This window comes from Chlamydotis macqueenii, chromosome 1 (assembly GCF_036417535.1).
Source record: "Chlamydotis macqueenii isolate bChlMac1 chromosome 1, bChlMac1.mat, whole genome shotgun sequence".
In the NCBI taxonomy this organism is placed as follows: Eukaryota; Metazoa; Chordata; class Aves; order Otidiformes; family Otididae; genus Chlamydotis; species Chlamydotis macqueenii.
The window spans coordinates 152764189-152784342 of NC_141556.1; the positions used below are offsets into that span (position 1 = coordinate 152764189).

The window sequence follows — 20154 nt, forward strand, 5'->3', positions numbered from 1 at the left end:
CTGTGATCGCTCAGTATTACCTTCCTCCCAGAGGCCAACAAGGTGCTTTAGCAGGCGAGCAACGCAGTGGTCTGGGAGACCTGAAAAGGCTCCACTCTGAACAGCCTGCTTAGAGGCTCGTATGGAGGAAGATAGTTGGGAGTGGGGCAGACAGCACACGCTGGAACTGATGGTTCACTCTCTCTTCTCATACAAGAGCAAAGGTGGCCGCAACATGTGCCAAGAGGATACTTCCTAAAAATGGCAGCAGACCTGGGGTATTCCTTGCCAAAGGCTGGGGTTGATGTGGGTTCACAGAGGCCAGGGAAATTAATGGCAGAGCAATCCACTGAGGGAGGGTTAAAAAAAAAAAAATGTAGGAAAGAAAAAAAAACAACCCCAAAGCGTTCAGCTGAGGGAGTCATCTGGTCAGAAACTGGGAGGGTAGCAGGGAAAATATTATATATGCTTGCAGGGTTTGCACTTGTTTCCTTGGTACCTGCTCATAGTTACTTTTGGAAACAAGATGCTAGTTCAAAAAGACTTTTGGCAACCCTTATGCCTGTTCCATTATACTTTTATTCCCTCTAGTTAAGTAGCTCATACTTTCCAAATTGGGTCAAGGCACTGCAGCCAGTTAAGCTCCGTTTCCTCGTTATGCTCTGAAAGAAATTTAAAAAAAAAATCACAATGAGATGAATGAAGCATCATAACAAAACACACGTTCTTTGCTTGTCCTGACACCGGAAAGGATGCAGACCTTGACATCTGGTGGCCAACACACAGGGTACCTCACTGTGCACCTAGCAGCAGTTCATGCCATTTTAAAAAATATCCAAGTCGGGTAGGACTTCACGGAGGTACGTGGGAGTAAGGGGGGGTGCAGAAGTGTTTTTTGAGACTCTGATTTATCAAATCCAGCTCGGCAATGTCACACCGTGTTTTTTATTTTGGAGCCTAACAGGCTGCCTGTGCTCCCTGCCCTGAAGGGCACTATAAAATAGATTTACACCCCGTTTGACCAAATTGACTTGACACGGCGGAGGCCATTTTGTTAAATTACCGCCGATTTCCTACAACACTCCCCCCCCCGCCCCACCCCGGGCCCCAAAACCCTCATGAAGAAAGCACCGCGCGCTGGTGCCATTTAAACCGAAGCACAAGGCTGGGTACCCTCGCCCCCACCGAGCCGGGTCCCGCACCTCCCGGGGCTCCCCAGCCCCCGCCCCGGACTCACCGCGGGGTTGTCCGAGGAACGCGGAACCCCGGGCCACCGCGGCCGGTAGCCGCCGCGCACTCCACCAGGCAAGAGGCAGCGGCGGCCCGGCCCCGCCGCCTGCCCGCAGGCCCCTCCTCTTCCTGTGGCTCCGGCTGTAGCTACCCCCCTCGCCTGCTGTTTCCCGGCACAGGCGGCGGGGGTGTTGCGGCGGGTTTTGTCCGCTCCCCTCGCTCAGAAGGCGGAGCCGCCGGTTCCCCGCCCGCCCGCTTGTCGGCGGCCGGGGGCTGTGGCCATGCTGCGCGGAGCGCTGGCGGCGGGGGCCCGGCGATGCGGCCCCGGGCCCGGCGAGGGGAAAGCGGCGGCGGCGCGGCGGTGTTGCAGCGCAGGGCGGCGGCGGGAATGGGTACCGCCAGCTGGGCGGCACAGCGGGATCGTGGCTTACAACAGCCGGAGCCGGAGCAAAGAGCCGCTCGTCTTGGCCAAGGAAGGAGTGGCGACCTGGTAGCGCCTGGCGGGGCGGCCGGGGCGGGGGGAGCCGGGCGGCGGGGCCTGGGCCGGGCCCGCCCGGCGGCCGGGCTGGGGCTGACGGTGACGGGTGCGGTTTGGCTCCCCTCTCCGCAGGTACAGCTGCGGGCCGACGGTGTACGACCAGGCACACCTCGGGCACGCCTGGTGAGTCGCGGCTGTCCCCTGTCATCTGTCTGTCTGTGTATGTGTTTTGGTTTTTTTTTTTTTTTTGTTTTTTTTTTTTCTTTTTCTAGGTAAGGTGAGTTATTTCAAATCGTACCATAACCCCTTGTGCGGGGCCCTTCGAGCTTGGAGCCCCTTGTCCCTGTGAAATGATATAGTTCTGCCTCGAATTTAGTTCGGATGCTGTGTCGGCACCAAGGAAGAGCTACTCAGGGCTGGCTACTAAAAAGATGCTTTTAAAGCTAGCAGTTAAAATACCAGTTTGTAAAGCCCAGGTAGCTTAAAGGCCCTTTTGCATGGTAACAGTTCAGTGGCTTATTGTGTTTAAAAAAGAAAAAAAAAAAAAACAACCCCAAAACAGCACAGCATTTTTCTCTGTAGGTCATTAGGATAATTGCAGTAATAAACCAGCTTCATTATAAGTAATCTTGAAAAATTACTTTAAATACAGCAGGGAAGGTTACTGCCAGTTGTTCTGAAGTGCACCTGGTAAGAAGACGCACAGGGTGCCTGCAGGTTCCTGTGAAGCTGAGGGGAGTTGCAGCTGCTCAGCTTCTCTTGAGCTCCTGTCTCTGAGTTCTTGGAAGAACAAGATGCGCTGGGCTCCTTGGAAGAGCAAGGATTTATCAGATGATTGCCATCTGTGTGAAGATCAGATGCTGTATATTTGAGTAATTCCCTTTTAATGTAGGTAGTTTCACAGCTCCTGGTCCAGTTACAACTTCATTCAGAAACTTGCATTGAATTTTGCTCAGTGTTGAGCTATTGTAGTACTGCATAACTGCCACTTCTTTCCTTAAAATGGAAGTTTTAAAATGCCAATCATGTCAAAATATGTTTGGCAAGCTGTTTTAAAATACTGCTGTACCATTGTGTATATGTGGTGGTGTCTTTTTCCTTATTGTTTTAGTCCAATTTTACCAGAAATCTAACATAGCTTTTCACTGGTAATCTAAAAATCAAGAAAATTATATATTAAATTATTTCATTTGTAGTTAGTAACTTCAGGTGAACTTTAGTATTTAAAAAAAAACCACCATAGCAATTTGTGTATTTAAATCTACAATTATTGTAGTACAGGTTATATTATAGTTTTCTTTGAAATAATTACAGTTTAAAATCATAGCTTGAGAGCAACTGTATAAAAAGATGCCAGTACCTTTCTTTTCTCCATCACCGCGTCTAGGTTCTCTAGTACGGTAGAGCCTGTCTTGCCTGTTGTGGTGTAACAGGGGAGGGAGTTGCAGAAGCGCTCCTGTTGCTAGTAGACAAATCATCAGTGCTGTAAAACTTCTTTTTTACATTTACTGACTTTGTGGTTTAGAGTTTGTGTGGACGAAGATGCTTCCTGAGACCGCTGAGCAAAATGCAGTGTTTAATACTGCAAGGAGCGAAATGGAAGCGAGGGAACAGTATCTGCAGGGCGTTTGCAGCTCCTTTCAGTATTTGTCCTTTCTGGATGTGTGCTCTTCTAATATAATGTTTCACTAATCAAATATTGTGCTGAAGAAGGAGAGGTATGGACATCTCCTGGCAGCACCTGGGGCTGTGGAGTAGAGTGTCTTTGTGTGCTCTGCCTGGTTTGCTCTTTGCTAGAGCGGATGCTAAGGGGTGTAGTGGATCTAGAGTTTATAAAGGTGGAGAATTTTGCCTTTTGCTCTTTCGTCTCTCTGTGGCTTTTGAATGTCTGTTTTTTTGTTGGTCGTTCTGCCTTCAGACCTTTCCGTTTAAAAGGAAGCCCTTGCTCGCTCTGCCTGTTCTCTCATCCACCTGTTTTTATCCTATGTCTAAACTAATAATTTCAAGCTTTTCTGTTGTGGAGGTTTGCCGTATGTCTGCAACCTGGGTTTGACCTCTTCACTTGCTGATTTAAAAAATAGTAGTTAGGGCCGAATGTTGCCTTCAGAGTGGTGTATCATGCAGATAAGGAGCTGTGTTACAGTCTTTCTGCTGCCTCTTTAGAGCCTTCACATGTTTTTTTCTGTAGCCCTGTTGTGCAGCGAGATGCCTGTGCTAAAGACCTTCCTCTCTCTTTTCCGATCAGTTAAACCCTCCAGTGTGTGAGGAGTTGGCTGTTCCTTCCCTGTGTCTGTGGTCTTGCACATGTCACTGTTGGCATCCTGTTGCTCAGATGATTTGTTCAGGATGGTTGAGCACTCTTAATGTTCTGGTTAAAAAAAAAAAAGTGTGTGTATATATATAAATAATTCGCCCCCCCGCCCCCAGTAGCTAGATCCATCTTTAGAGCTTCCGTAGGCCCAGACAGAATGCATGCTGCTGTTGAGGGTCTGCAGGCCAGGAGATGCACTAGGAAAGAGGATGAAGTAAAATGGAGTGATGGCTGTTGCTACAATGCTGCTCTTGTAAAATAGCATCATTTTGTTGCACTCTGGCAATGTGTTATCATTAGAATTCCTTTTTTCCCTTCTTTGACTTGTGACAGGTAATAATGTAGAAGTGAATAGTGGAAATGAGCTTGAGATTCATGAGAAGAATTTGAAAATAACGGTGTTCTTGTTATTATTTTTCTCCTTTCCTCCTACCCCTCCATAAGGATTTCTTATTTCTCAGAGTAATCCAACTTTCTCTAGTGTGTTGTGCTTCCAGCTTCGAAACAAGTGCTCTGTATGCCTTGATACAAAATGCAATATTTATTCGGGGGGGGGGGGGGGGTGGTGGGGGAATCAGACCAGCAAATAGTGCCTCAGTTCTGAAACTGGCCTTGATCATGCTGGTGTGAGCTGCAGCTTGGTTGGCATCCAGGGTTGTGGCTGAATGCTCAGAACTAAGAGTAAACCCAAGCATGAGAGGAGATTTCATTCAGTCCCTTGTGCCTGCTCTGTCACTCCCCTGATTTTGACTGGTTTTTTTTTTTGTTTGTTTGGTTTGTTTTTTTTTTTTTTCTTTTCAGTCCCGGAGTGGTAAGGACCTTGCTTTCTAGAGTGTCGGGAGATCTGCTCGGGCTCTTGAGGTGTTTCTTCTGCTAATTCAGTTAGAAGATCAAAGGACAGGGAACAGTGCAAAATCTGTTATCTGCTCTGGGAACTACAACTGCAGGACGGTTAAATCTAATATCGAGCTTTTGATGCTGGCATTGTTCCTCTAAACGGGGTCCAAAGACTAATTTAATATTCCTATGGAATCGTGTCACCACGTTAGATGAACATTACTCCCAATGAGCTGGTATTCATTAATAACTGTCTCCCTGGCAGCATGTGCCACCTTTCAAAAAGCCTTTTTTAACATGGACACAGTGCAAGCAACCACAAAACATTACATATTTGTGAATCTGAAACTTAATGCCACCTGGTCCCTGCAGCTAAAGGAAAGGATGCAAATCCATTTCTGGTGTTGGCTTGCACGTGTTTGTTCTAACAGCCATTGGAGTTGCGGTTTGTGTGGTGCTACAGGTGAAATGGGAACCTGTACGTCCACGAGTCTCCTTTCAGGCTCCGTTTTTTCCAAAGCCAGCGCAGTCTCATCACCTTGCAGGACAGACTCAGAGCCTCTAGTCGCCTTCTAATGTCTCGCCTAATAACTGGGTTTTGCTCAGCCAAAGCATGTTTTGAGAGTTACGAGTGGAGAGTCTGTGAATGGCAGAAGGGGCTGCCGCAGCGCTGTATGGCTTGTAAGTCATCAGTCTATCAGCATTAAATAATCTGGTTTGTGACGAAGAGCATCAATAATTTTGAGAATTTATTCTCGAGTGTGAATAAAGAAAAAATAACCCCCAGAACCTCCCTTCTTTGCTGTCAGAAAAGATCTGTGGTGGTGTGTGAATGAAATAGTTTCTTTGTGAGTGGTAGCAGTAGTTGTTACTCAACCCTAAGCAAAGTTCATGTGAACCCTGTTTTATTTCTCCCTGTTTTCCTGCCCTGTGGCTTTTGAAAACCTGTTAGAATATGCAAAGCCCTAGGGGTGTTTTTCAAGAATATCTGATCAGTGTATTTGTACTGTTTGCTTTGAGAAAGTCTCCCGGCTCACGTGTAGCTTCCAATGTGCTTCAGTGCTTGAATAAAGAGATGCAACAACAACAACAACAAAAAAACCACTTAGAAAATTTGATGTAATGTGTCACTAATGCCAGAAGAGGGTAGGCCAGTTCAAGGGAAATTTGTCTGACTTTTATGCAGGTGGTAACTGGTTTTGGAAAATCACTTCATGTGCTTAAGAGCTTTTCATTGCAAATGTTGGGGAATTTAGACTGTCCGTGTGGCAGTTAGTGCTGATGGTTGTTTTTCTTTAAGTTTATTCCTACTATTGCATGTTTAAAAGCTCATCTTTTTTTCTTTTCCAGCTCCTATGTTAGATTTGATATAATTCGAAGGATAATGACTCGGTTTTTTGGAATTGAAGTTATCATGGTGATGGGGATCACAGATATAGATGACAAGATCATAAAAAGAGCCAATGAGGTACGTGTTTGCTGCAGTCTTTGACCCAAACTTTGGGTATTTTCTACAGCTACTTACATAGGAAAACTAACCTGGGCTTGGGTTTTTTTGTTATTGGTAGATAATAAATGTTGGGATTTCCGGTCCCCTAGCATGGCTGTAAGGAGGCTGGGAGTCTGGAGGGCTGGCTGTCGAGAGCTGTGTGGAGGTAAATGAGTGCAGAATTGTGTGAGGGGGAGAGCCAGGGAGAGTGTGTGGCTGGGGTCCTCCTGCCCTCGCCCCCTGCCTGGGAGGCCAGTGGCGAACAAAAAGCCGGAGTGAATCCTCGGCATGGTTGGAGAGTAACTTATCCCAACAGCAACCCAAAACTTAGCAGCCAGTAGGCTTCTGGCTGTGTTCTGGGGAAGCGTTGTGTTAAGGCAGTGTGTGTAGCGTTGCCACGCAGGAGGCTGAGGGTGGTTCCTGAGAGGTGCCGAGTACCATCTAGCTGCAACGTCAGCGCCTCGGAAAGCTCTGTCGGTCTTACCCGAGTTCCTTGCCTACGTGAAAGTTGATATCGAGTGTATGGGTAAGTCTTGATAAAACTGGGGCCTGGTGGCTGAATTCATATAAAAATGATAGAATTTAAAAAAACAACACAACCAAACCTTTCACTGAATTCTCAGGATTGTTGGCATGATTCAAGGTTTTGTGGCTGTCAGTGGCTCTCAGCTGGATCTTCATCAGACCTTTTTTACCAGTTGAATGATTTTTTTTTTTTTTTAATTTTGTCTTTTTTTTTTTTTTTTTTTTTTTTTGGATACCCTTTTTGGACTCCTGAAACACTAAGAACGTATTCTGCATTTTATTCTGTGTTTTGAATTTTTTTTTTTTTTAAATCTCTAAGTCATGTCTTCTGGATCATAAATTAATGTGTTGGATGAAATTGCAGTTGCAAGCTTTAAGCTAGTTTCTTGGAGCCAGAGAATTTGACAGCTGCCACTTTTGTTTAATCTTTAAGTAAACAGTTGCTATTGCAGTTAAATATAGGGCCCTGCATTCAAACGAGTACTAGCACGCCTTAGTCCATTTACTTGCAGTTTTCTAAGGCAGTAGGCCATCTTCTTAAAAAAAAAAAAAAAAAAAAGGAAACAAACTACGAAAACAACAAAAACCTCAGGCATTTTAAGTCTATATGTGTGCATTTTAAATTCTTTGGTTCTGTGAAGTAGTCTTTTTTTGTGGCTTTTTTTGATGACTTTTAAAAATGCCTGCTCTGCACATTTTGTTTGGTGGCCAAGGCCTCTACCTCAGTAGCCTAATTTTGTTGTTTGGACCTCTGTACCTGAAGCATTACAGTAGTAGGATCAAAATGCCTATGCTACTTCTCCATCCTTTGGTGGGATTAATCTAGAGAAATCCTGAAAATTGCGTATCTAGTCTATGATGAGGGTGCTGCATGCCCTCAGTGGTCCTTTGAGAGAGAGATGGGTCTCTTTGTGTTTTGAACATCTGTCTGGATTGGAGGGATTTCCTAATCTTCCTCCTGTAGGCACCTTGGTCTCTCTGTTGATTGAAGAAGCAGCTGAGCTGTCTAGGGAGATGAGTCCCGTTGCTGGGGTCTGGAAGAGCTCTCTGTCTGGTCTGTAGGCAGAAGCACGCCTTTGTTTCTCTGTGCTGAGCATCTTCCTTGTCTCATTACTGGATGAGCATCTGGTCTGTCTTCACCAGAACTCTTGCCTTGTCCAGGAGCTTGTCCAAATAGTGGTACCCACCTGCACTCTGAAAATCAAGACCCTGTAAATTTGCTCCGGTAATGAATTGGAAACGATGAAGCTGGATTTATTTTGTTAATGATTGTTACCTGCAAGCTGGAGAGACTGACAGTATGTTTTCTCTTCACAAGTAGGTTCTCCTCAGAGAAAATGGAAAAGCTTGCATTTGAAACACTTTGATATCATGCTTCTGCTTGCTAGGGCAGGTTTTGCTGTCATGCATCTTTCAAGCCCTGGCCTCTTCTGAATATTTGAGAACAAGTATCTTGTCGTGTGCAAGTCGTTTCGTTCTGTTCGAGTTGCACTTTCTTGTTACTTCTGTGAGGATCCCTATTCCTGTCCGTCACCCCGTGAATGAGGAATGCGGAGAAGGTGCTTGAGAAGTGCCACACTTGGCAAAGCATGCCACCGGCTTTCAGTTCATTTCCCCTGATTGTGCTGAGATCTATGAGTAACCATGATCAGCTGAAATAGCTTGTTTTTCTTAATCACTGAAAATTAATATCCTGTCTCCTCCTGCAAGCCTCTGATCTGTCTTTTTGACATGAAGGTGATATCAGTGTCCCCTGCCAATAAGCTGAATGAATTTCGCATCCCGTGTACTGTAGTATATCTTGTCATTTGAAATGGAAGACCATCTCAAGAGGAAAATAACGAGGGAGGGAAGGAAGGAGTTTGTTATTTTAATCTTTGGTTGCTTTCTCTTAAGATATATTTATTAATATTTTGGCAATTCAGAAGTGTAAATGAAATACTGCTTTTATGTTATTTATAACTTGCATCCCCTCCCCATGAATGTTGGATTAATAAGCCTTTCTGACTCTTTACCTTGGGGACTCTGTAAGTCTTCCAATTAACTGTCTGATAAAAGGTTGTGGTATTTTATATTATTACTTTGATTTATTATTTACTAATCTGCTTCTCTCTTTTTTTTTTTTTTTTTTCAGATGAATATATCGCCAGTAGCTCTTGCTCGTATTTATGAAGAAGACTTTAAACAAGATATGGCTGCCTTAAAGGTACAGATACCTGAGCTTCTAAATTTAAGGGTATTTTAAAGCAATTATTTTGGTAAGGAGTCTGATTTTGACAGTTTGATCTGAAAAAATAAATTGATTGCTTGTGTGATGAAGTGTTGCTTGGAAACTGAGTACTGATTTACTTTTTCATTTTTCTGTAAAGATATGGCATGCATTTTGAGTATGGAACTGAAGGGAGAAGCAAACCCTAGCTTTGGAATGAACAAGTTAAACTTCTTCAGGAACACAAATTTTTTGTCCCATGCAATAGAGCGTTGGTTCATGGATAATACATCAAATATTCTTTCATTGACTTCAGATGACTTTACTTCTTGTGCAGAGTATTTGTCAGAAGCAGGGAGTAAGCCACTGGGAAAAATTAGTGGATTTATTTTTTTTTTGTACCCTTCAATTATTTTTTTTTTGTATTATCTTAAATGCTGCTTATTACCTTTGTATGATGCTTGCAACATTTCTTGTTGAAAGATAAAATTGAGGAGAATGTTCTTTAAACTTAGATTCAAGAGACATGTCAGCAGTGTGCTTCACACAGGCTAATGAGATGTTACTCTTTCTTTGTTTAAGGTCCTTCCTCCAACAGCATATATGAGAGTGACTGACAATATTCCTCAGATAATTTCCTTTATAAAAACAATAATTGCTAATGGACAAGCTTACGCTACCTCACAAGGTAAGACATCTAGCAAGGCAATTCCTTGTTCAGCACAGGCACAGGAAATCAGCGCTCTTAATAATCTTGTTTTGGGATCAGATAAGATACCCTGTGCCAGGCTTTTCTTCTGTTGATTAACAGACAGCTGTGAGCAACTCATTTGTGATGACGTGAGTGGGCAGAACAACTCTTACTCAATTTCTAAGTTAAATGTGGCTCATTACTTCATGTAATTGTTTACTGTAATGAACTGCTATCTAAGCTCCTGTGGGGAAGTCCTGGCCTAGCTTCTCTGAGAGAGCTGGGGGAACCTCTTAGCTCTAAATAGAAGGTGGGTATCTCCTGTGTGCTGTAAAAGATGAGCCTGCAAAGCACAATGTGTGGATCCTCTTCCCCACCCCCCCCCCCCCCACCAGAGCTCGTGGTTGTAGAAAGATCTGAATGCATTGTAATTGGAGTAGCAGCAGGCTCCATCTCAGTCAGAGACTGCTGATTGTGCAAGGGCAGGGAAGGACCTGGGGACATCTCTAGAATACAGAGTTATCCCATGTGCAGAATGAGCACGTGCAGTGAGGTTACTGTAAAGCTGGTGGCATGGAAACATGCGCTACTGCTTTTGCAATATTTCTGAGTTTCTAAATCGGAATCAATGGGAGTTGAAGGGCATTTTGTTTTGTTTTGTTTTCAGGGAAATGTTATCTCCTCATCGTGAATGTGCCCCATTTTTGCTATAAAACTAAACATCTCTTTTCTATTAGGCAATGTTTATTTTGATGTTAAGTCTTGGGGAAAAAGATATGGAGTATTAACTACTGTTTATCCTGATAATGAAGATGAAGCAGGTAAGTTTGTGGCACCAACTTGTTTGTATTAATGCATTGTTTGAATTCCTGGTGTACATATGCGTAAACTTTCCTTCAACAGTCTGAAACAGTTTTCTAACCTGTTGTGTATAGCCAGCTGTTTGGTTAATTAAGACTATGTTGCTTTCGTAATTATTTGTTGAGGCACTTACTGTTGTGAGTGCAAGAGGAAACTTGGTAGTCTCTCTTCATGCTTGGTTCCTTCTCTACCTTTGTTCTACTACCCTAGAACCATTAAGGATTCATAATTTTATTTAAGTATTCAAGAGTGGTACCTACAAACTTCATGGTGAGGTGGTGGTCTCAGCTGTTGCACTAGCCAGCAGTGAGATAGTCAAGTGTAAATGCAGGGAAACTTCATCTACCGTGTTATTTTTTGGGCAGTTGCACTCCTCTGATGTATGATGACTGGATGAATTTCCTTCTTTCATTGCTTGCCACATGACTTTTGGTAAGCAACCTATTTGTGTGAGGGTGAGCAGCCTCTTGATAGGCTGTGCTAGAGCATGCCCATACCCTTGGCTGCATGTTTTTTGCTACGGTTGCCTGGCTGCTGAGCAGGATTGAGCCTCTCTGTAGTTTCTGTGACTTGCCTGATCAGGTCTCTGCATTGGAAAATTTGATGCAGGTCTCCTGCGTCTTTTTTCCATGCTGAAATTCAGTATTTCTTCATTTGCAATTACTGAAAATGCCAGGCAGGCTGATGCTCAGGTGAATTCCAGCCAGAAACTTCTCACAGCTCTGTTCTGGAGTTGCTTGAGCATTACAGCTCGCAGAGTGAATTAGTTTTGTTGATGGTTATTTAGAGGCAGTTACTGACTGCAGAGGCAGCCAAAAGCCTCCTGGGCTGCCCTGGGAAGAGCGTTGCCAGCAGGTTGAGGGAGGTGGTCCTTCCTTTCTGCTCAGCACTGATGAGACATGCTTGAAGTGCTGGGTCCAGTGCTGGGCTCCCCAATACACGAGAAACATGGGAATACTGGAGAGAGCCCGGCAAAGGGCCATGAATACGATGGAGGTACTGGAGCATCTTTCGTATGAGCAAAGGCTGACAGAGCTGGGACGACTCAGCCTGGAGAAGAGAAGGCTCATGGCGGGTTCTTTGTTTTGCCCTGTTTACCCTCAAGTCACTTACAACTAAATTTACTGTCATTTCTAAAGATTTTGACTGCTTTGCTTATAAGTGAGAAGGTGAAGGGTGCCACTCAAAAAAAAAAAAAAGACAAAAGAAGGATGGAGTCAACAGATACTGGTCAGCCAGAGCTTGGCAAACCAGTGAAAGAGCCAAAGTAAAGATTCAGTGGATAAAACTAGGCTTATATATCCATCCCTTTATTTGTTACTGGTTTTGAATGATGAAGCAGATGTAATGGATTTTTGTAATGTGCCTCCCTTAATATTGCATGACATTCTGAATAAAAACTGACTCTGTGTAATATCAATAAAGTACAAGCAGAATGGCTCAAGAAAAATCACCATCTAATAGATCTCCAGAAATAACTGTGATTCATCATTAAAATGTGTTGATACTGGAATGCTCCGGGGATTGGTTCAGACCCAGTGATACACTGTGGTTTTGTTAACGGTCTGAAATAAGCAGAGGAAAGAAGTAAATCTAGTGTCAACTGGTGATAAAACAGATGAGCAGTGTTAAATAAGGGAACTTAAAACAGTACAAGTTGCTTGCCAAGCTTCCCTTCAAGCCAAAGAGATATATCGTTCCGTATCAGCCAAATGCAAGATCATGTGTTTGTCAGCAAAAAAAAAAAAAAATAGAGTATCCAGAACCCTGTTCTGAAGTTCCTGCCAGGGGTTAGGAACCAGCAGAGACAAACCGTCCTCTGCAGTACTGTGGCAAAAAGGACTACGTCCTTGGCTGTGTAGTGGAGGAACCAAAAAATGTAGTCGAGGAGGAGACCTTGGTAGAGAAGCCGTTTGTGAAAATGGTGCTGGGAAGCTGCTATTGTCCAAGAATGGTTTTGATTCTCATCTCTGTGCTATTCTTGGTTTTATAGAATCTGAACCAGAAAATATTTGTCCCAGAGAAAAAACTGTGCATTTTCTTACTTTGTTTGCCTTGTTTTTGTTAACTTTTCTGCTGTGATGTAATCTGTTTGTCCTGGGAAACTGATAAGTAGCTCAATGAATGATGTACAACCAGAGAAGGCCAAAAGGACTAAAAGGATATTAAAGAATCTTGAATCCATCTTTTTAGCCTACAGAAATGTAATTCAACATACTATTTTTTTTCAGATGCTTGATTAAGAAACTGGAAGCCCTCTTTAAGGGAAAAAGGAGGAAAGTTGCAGAAAAATAAGTTGAGTCAAAGAGACTATAACTTGAATAGTTCACTAAACACCCATTTCCATGTGCTTTCATTTGCTGATTTTTTTTTTTTAAATTTTTTTTTTTTTCTTTGAGACATATCCCATTAATAAATAACTTATTCTTGGCAGTTGATACTGATAAACGCCATGGTAAAGATTTTGCCCTGTGGAAGGCTGCCAAACCTCAAGAGCTATCATGGACTTCTCCCTGGGGAAAAGGAAGACCCGGATGGCACATTGAGTGCTCCACAATATCAAGGTCAGATTTCATGGATTTTAAATTTGGTGCTGGTTTTTGTTTTCAGTCACAGTACAATGGTAGCAGCAGCATTGGAAGTGTTTTTTTTTTTTCTGATCAGTAGAAAAGACCAATTTTAATGTGACTGCGTTGGGATATTTGGGATGTCATGCATGGCACAGACAGACTCTGCTCCACCTTAACGGCGCAGCTTTCTCGCTGTGTTTTGACACCTTCTCTTGAGACAGGCGTGGGCGTTCAAAATACGCCGTGCAGGATCACGCAGTTGATTAGCAAGCCTTTTAACCTGAACTGAGAAACCAAAGTTTTAGTGAAAGTTATGGTACCTCTTTCATTTGCCTCCCTTCCACTTCTTGCAGTCTCCGTCAGACCTAGTCCAGCATGTAGCGCTGTGGCAGGAGGACACGGTATGGGATTCCACCCCAACTCCAGTGAACATATGAGATCTTCCTGGCCTTGTTTTAGCGGTGGTGGATGTGCGTGCTAATCATCTAGGCATTATTCAGCTTTCTTTAAGTCAACCACAGTGTTAGATACTCTGATTTCTCTGTGGGCACGATGTGAGTTGTGCACGTTAGTATTTTGCGTGTAGTTGGTTTACGTTAATTTGCTGTTAATTTGGAGTTTTATTTTCTCCACACGATGGTAGTATTTTGTTCTGCAGTGTATTAACTTACGACCTATTAATTTGTGCTTTGAAAAAAGAGACTCTGATTCTTCTCTCAAGGAAGACTGATAGTGGTACTTAGTTTTACATTAGTCTCAGATCTTTTTTTGGAAGCTACTAACAAATTATTTAGATCTAGCCCTGTTTAACTTGAGAGTTTTCAACCCAGGCTGAAAAGTAGATGGAATGGGTGCTTTAGGTTTCTCTTTCATGTGCTTTGCCTGGTGCACCTGGGGTTGTTAGTCATTACTACCTGACTGTGAAAAGCATTTATAAAGGTAATTCTCTGTCTGTAAGTACTTTCAGCACTGTGCACAGAAGTGCACAAAAACGTGTTGAAGTGCAACCTATGACAGAAGTGCTCTCTGTGTAAGAAATGCCAACTCATTACAAAATGGTCTATCTGCTGATGTGGTAGTCCTTATAGTCTGCATTTCTTTCTGTAAAAACTTATTTTACTGTGGCTGGATGAGGCTCCTGCCACACAAATAAAAGTTGACCCATGCAGAGCATAAGTGTGGTAATCTTGGACTGTGAAAAATGGAGAGCTTATTTTGGTAAGTTACATAAAATAAGAAATAGCCTTGGGAGGTCAGAGGCACTGACACTTTTCTTTTGACATTACAACAGTATAGAACTGAGCATTTTCTATCGTGACTGCATACAGTATTGCCTGAATTCTTTCAGAAAAGGTTCAAGATAAAGAGTAGTAATTTACAGAAATGCTCATAACTTCGTAATTACTAGGCCTGCAGATGAAGGCAGCTGTCTGATACTGAAACTGTAGCAGAGTAAGGAAAGGAGATGTCCTGCTTGCCATTCTTTAATCTAAATTAGAAAAGCAATTGCTTCTCCTAAGGAGAATTAGTTGTGGGCAGATGTGAGTCCTGTCCATACAAGTTCTGCTGCAGCTTTGGTATTCAAGATCTGTGTGAAGTTTTGTTTTAAAACTGCAGTAATTAAATTTTATGCTTAAATTTATGTTGTTTCATCTTATTCTTTTCTGCATTTCTTTTACGAAAACTTTTGTAGTGTTCTACTTACCGATCAGGAAAATATTGTTACAGTGCAGTGTTTGGAAAGCAGCTGGACATCCATTCTGGTGGAATAGATCTTGCATTTCCTCATCATGAAAATGAAATCGCACAGTGTGAGGTGTATCACCAGTGTGAGCAATGGGGCAATTACTTCTTGCATTCTGGTAAGTAAAATATTAATCACCTAAGAGACCTGTAGGAAATTTTTTTTTTTTTTAAGGTTTGTGTGCTATGAAGTGTGAGAGAAATGTTCCAAGCAGATGGCCCACTACAATGACCAAATTCTTGTCCTCACTAAGTGAAGAAATGTAAATAGGGGTGAATCTTGAAACAGTGGAATGAATGCCTCTATTAATAAAGCGATTACTGTTAATACTCCTGAATTTCATCTGGGGAAATCTCCAAATAGTAACAGTATATGCATTGACCTTGTATGGTGTTTACTCCTGATTAAAAATTGGAAAAAAGTTTTTCCTGTAGAATTTAATTCCCTTTCATTTGAGTTTCCTCAAAATTTGAGAGTACTCTTCATGATAGGCTTTCTTTTTTAATTGCGTTTTGTCTGTAACAGTCCTGCAGAACTGGTTTGTAACAGTCCTGCAGGAAGAGGGTGAAAATAGTTGATCTTTTCTTTATGTGTTTGTGTGGTCCTCCTAAACCCAGAAATTCTTGCTGTCTTAGAACCAGAACTAGCAGTATCTGAACGCAGAGTGTGGAGATGGCAGGTGGGCAGGTAGCGGATTGTAATGTTTTAAAAGCAGTGAGAATACAATAAACCAGTCTTGTTCTCCAGTGTCTTTCAGCACCAGTTGCTTGTGGACTTAAAAAGAAGTTTTCAGTAGCATGCAGAATAAAATAGCCTGTGTTTGTAAATATGGTGAAAGGCTTTTAATCATGATAAGAGAAGACATTTGTACTACTGGAAAATAAGAATGGAGAGAATGCTAAGATACGTGAACAAGCAAAGCTCACAGTGTTGTCATCCTGCAGAGAAATGTCTGAGCTGAGATGTTTTGTATGGTTTGAAATGTGGGAGAAGCCTTGCAGGCAGATGCTCTGCTGCGGCAGCCAACCACTGGGTGTTCTGTGTATGCAATTCACATACCTGTAGCTGTTTCAGTTCTGGGAAGTTTTTTTTTTTATCCACCAGTAGCATTACTTCTAGTGATGAGTATGAGAGAAGATTCATGCTGAAGACCAAGTGAGTCAGATACTTTGGTCTACTGTGGGCAAGTCAAGGAGGTTGCTGGTGGGTAGAGTCAAAGAGGTCTGTGATATCTGTGGGCTACGTAAAGATCAAGGCACTCATCTCTCAGCTCTGTAGAAAAGTGGAGATGTGGGGTCTCCTCGCTGTGATCCTTAAATCCTCTCTGGTGCTCTGACCAACTTCAGCGTCTCTCTACTTTCCTATGGGATGTGAGTGACTTGGTATTGGTGTAGCCCATAGATCTCACAGGCCTTGTCTCTTCCCCCAGAAGCAACCTCGCTGGCTACGTCTGACTAAATTGAACCAAAGTGTCTTTTATTCACTTGGTCTTCAGCACACAATACTGCCTGCCATTCAGTAGAACTGCTCCTTGCTGCCTTTGCACGTTAGTGCTTCAGTGAGGTTTGTGCTGTACCATGCCTTGAACTACCTCGTCTGATGGTACCAGAACTGTTCCCACTGATGGAAATCTTGGAACTTGTTCTTCCTATTGCAGTCATGGTGGTTCTGGATGTCCTCCAAAGAACTGAAGTCAATGCAAAGTCAGGTTAACATCCGCTCTCTTTTTGCGGAACAGCACTTTGTGCAAGATGTCTTGGTGAACTCCTTGAGCTGCTTCTCTGAGGAAGAGATGCGGAGTTAAGCCTGTGCTACACTCTGGGAATTACTTGGGCTTTCTTTTTTTATAATATATTTGTACTGTATGGGATGAATATTGAATTTTAGTTTTAGTTCCCAGTGTAGAGCCTTTTATAAATCAATAGCAATTGTCCAGAGGCTGGTGCATCTCGAGGGTGTGTGCTTTGCTCCTGAAGCACTGGGGAATTCTCTGCGCTTCCACTGAGATGCACTGGTTACTGCCAGGTGCAGCTTTCCATTAAAAACAGATGAATCTGACTCTTCAAGCTTCGAATTGAAACTATAGTTAGTTTCTTTGAAACTAACTAAATAAAGAGAAGTCAATTTTTAAAAATAAATAAATAAAGAACAAAAAACCCAAACCTTAATTCCAAGGGCAATTTGTACACTGAGGTTCTCTAGGAGCTGACAGATTACATTCATTAAGAAAAAAAAAAAATTTAGTTGGAGGACGATAGTGTGAATTATTTAGGGCAAATGAGTCAGCTTCAGAAACAATTTATTCTGGTAACAGACTCCAGATTTTTAGCAGGCTCCGAATTGGAGGAGCAATCCCCATTAGAAAAAGAAAATCCCTGCACTGGGGATAAATCTTCTTATAAGGACTTTATTTTTAGACTACTTGTACTCTGGGAAGAGCGCCAAGCCAAAGTTATGAAAATCTTTGTATTTTGTGATTCTTTAATGAAATCCTTCTAAGTGCTGAAGCTCTTCAAGAGGAATATTATTTCAAATTCATATGTTACTTGTACCTTATTAGGACAATATAATCTAACTATTTTAACCTTGGCTGCCTGAAGTTAATTCAGTCAGTATTTAGGCATCTTTGCAAAAGAAAAAAATAATAGTTGTAGCCAAACTCTTCACCTTCTCCCAGGAGAAGTTTTGTCTGTGGATTTTATTTGAGTTGCAAGAGTTGCAGGTCTCCAGTGCCTCTGACAGCCTGAATGCTCTTATTGGGGGACCCAGTGGTGAAAATGGCCTCAGCTACTAGCAGGCAGGACAAATATGATGAAAATGAGATTTTTGGGTTGATAGCAGATTTCTGCTGTAGCTGGTTCTGTATCCATAGCTGTCTTAATTCTGCCCTACTCTCTGTGGAGTGCGTTCCACAAACTTTAATTTCCATGTGGACAGGGTAGGACCGAAGGTAGCCGTCTCATGGAGAATCCCCACTGCTTTGAATAATTGTCAGAAAGAGCTAGGAAGTGAGACCAGGTGCTTTTCACATCCATTTACCAGGCCTGAGCATGTTGCTTTTGTATCCAGAAGAGCATAATGGGGATTTTGTCTGCTTGTAGAAGAGAGGGGGTTCCAGGAAAGGCTGCAAAAGCAGTTCTGTGCAGAGACTAGCACAAAATTCAGTCAGCTCCTTGGACTGCTGAGCAAGAAATGTCACTTCTGCCGCTACCTGTAAAAGTAGAAGCGTGATCGTTGTCCTTGTGGAGCACTCTGAGGCATTGGTGGTGTTGGACTGACAAATCTGAAAGAAAGCGAAGCGCTCATGTGGTATTAAAGAGTAAGAAAAGTTCATGCTTAAAAATTTGCCTCTAAATGCATTTAAGTGCTGGATTCTGCTGGTCATGAAGGGCCTGAAAATTGCTTGTTAGTTATGGGTGCTCAGTAACTCACAGGATTACTCCTTTATTAGGAGAAGCCAATTAAGGCTTTTAGTAACACTTCTGAAATGATGCTGAGTAGTCTTTTCTTGGCTACACACTCCGCATCTCTCTGGTGCTGTGAATAATTGATGTATTCCATCAGCAGCAGTGCTGTGGCTAGCACGGATGAGGCCCGGGAGCAGATAGCCTGAGGTTGCCCATCTCCTGTCTTGCTTTGACAGGAGCTTCAGTCCTGAAGCTGAGCTCTACATACTCTCCTAAACAGGATGGAGATGGCTACTGTCTTTTTCCTGTACCACAGCCCTGCAGACTGATAGTCCATGTGGCTATTGAAAGCTCAAGCGATGCTCAGAGATTGCATTTTAAAATAAGCTAATTCAGATTAGACATCATGGCTACATCCCTCCCTCCTCCTTTTTCTGTCTCCCAAAGTCTGGAGAAATAGGGAATGTGCAGAGAATAAATTTTAAATGTAAGGTATTTTGGACCAGCGTAATAAACTTATGGATTAAAAAACAGTGTAGTAGCCACCAGCAAGTAATAAGTACAGGAAATTGTTTGAGTTTCAAGAATATTGTAATGTGAGATCACTGGAAGATCTTTAAATGTCTTATAATATTTCTGGAAAGTCAAGAGTAGCAGGTAAGGTACTTTTCTGTGAATATTGGAAAGTATTTGCTTGATTGTTTTTATCAGTTTATTGTCAATTCTGAGCAGGGAGACTTTGGTTTCTTCCTTATTAATGTCTCTGCTTATGGTGGTAGTGGGTTTTTTGGTGTGGGTTTTTTTTTTTGTTTGTTTGTTTTTCTGGGTTTTTTTTTTTTTTTTTTCTAGAAACATTTTGTTTTTCTGTGTTTTAAAATTCACCCAGCAAAAGTTGAGGATGGAGAGGCATGCAGGACTGTGGGCAAAGCTGTTGAAAAATATGTTACATGTTGCATTGAAATGGTTGGCACGTATCCATCACAGCATATGCTGCCTCCAGTGTTTCCAGTGTCTCAGTGCAGTCTTTCCCATTCACTCCCTATTCAGAAGCACACTCATTTATCCTGAGTAATTTTTTTTGTTGTTGTTGTTCTAGGGCATTTGCATGTTAAAGGAAGTCAAGAAAAAATGTCCAAGTCATTAAAAAACTACGTAACAATTAAGGTAATCTGAAGCAATGTATGTTTGTAATATGTAAATATTAATCACAGCCCTCTTTTGAGAAAATGCTGGAACATGTGCTTATGCTGCCACAAAAGACCTGAAGCAGAGTGTTTCTCTAGTGCTGGTGTACCTGTCAGTGCAGGTCCGGACGTAGGAAACCTGCTCGGACTCAGAGTTTGCTCATAACATGGATCTTGCTGAGCTGACAGCGTTTGCAGGAGCAGTGTTTATGCCCAATACCAGACTTATGCATTATAGATTTATGGTTGGACTCAACAAAGGATATTTTCCAACCCAAATGATTCTATTCTATAGTGATGAGTTCTCATCTGTCTGCTTTTAATAGTACATATGCTTTTGGGACTTAAAAAAGAGCAGACGTTTTTCCGTATTCTGCTTGTTGTGTCAGCATTTTGTCAGGAAGCTGTTGGGTGTCCTGCATCCGTGCTATGCCAGCTATTGCTTGTATTCTCCTTTATTTTTATACGGTCACCTTGCTGATGCAGGGAGCTTTGTCTCTTGGTACCCACAAGCCACGTAAATATGTCCTGTTTTGCTATGTCCCAAAGTTTTTGGTGTAGCCCAGAGCAGAGTTTCTCTGCCAGGCATGTGCGTAAAGCTGTGCTTGGCACAAGGGTGGCTCCCGTGATGGCTGGCAC

At 42.5% G+C, this 20154-nt stretch overlaps 1 protein-coding gene and 1 long non-coding RNA gene across 5 annotated transcripts in view; one reads left to right on the plus strand and one right to left on the minus strand.

Annotated features, from left to right (window-relative positions):
- Positions 1-535: 535 nt before the first annotated feature.
- LOC147602322 (uncharacterized) lies at positions 536-1327 on the minus strand. Its single transcript, XR_015261437.1, has 2 exons — positions 1217-1327; positions 536-641 (listed from the first exon to the last, which is right to left on the minus strand). It is a non-coding gene; the product is annotated as an uncharacterized LOC147602322 (long non-coding RNA).
- Positions 1328-1469: 142 nt separating this feature from the next.
- The window catches only part of CARS2 (cysteinyl-tRNA synthetase 2, mitochondrial), a 37638-nt gene continuing 18953 nt past the window's right edge, over positions 1470-20154 (plus strand). For 2 of the 4 annotated variants that reach the window (XM_086770410.1, XM_086770420.1), the window contains exons 1-9: positions 1470-1699; positions 1820-1870; positions 6186-6303; positions 8984-9055; positions 9641-9746; positions 10487-10570; positions 13045-13174; positions 14909-15042; positions 19428-19495. In XM_086770410.1, the coding sequence (XP_086626536.1) occupies positions 1491-1699; positions 1820-1870; positions 6186-6303; positions 8984-9055; positions 9641-9746; positions 10487-10570; positions 13045-13174; positions 14909-15042; positions 19428-19495 (972 nt within the window). In that variant the 5' untranslated portion in view covers positions 1470-1490. Of the gene's footprint in view, positions 1700-1819; positions 1871-2339; positions 2576-6185; positions 6304-8983; positions 9056-9640; positions 9747-10486; positions 10571-13044; positions 13175-14908; positions 15043-19427; positions 19496-20154 lie in introns of all 4 variants that reach the window. The other 2 variants (XM_086770437.1, XM_086770427.1) reach the window with 2 other exon arrangements.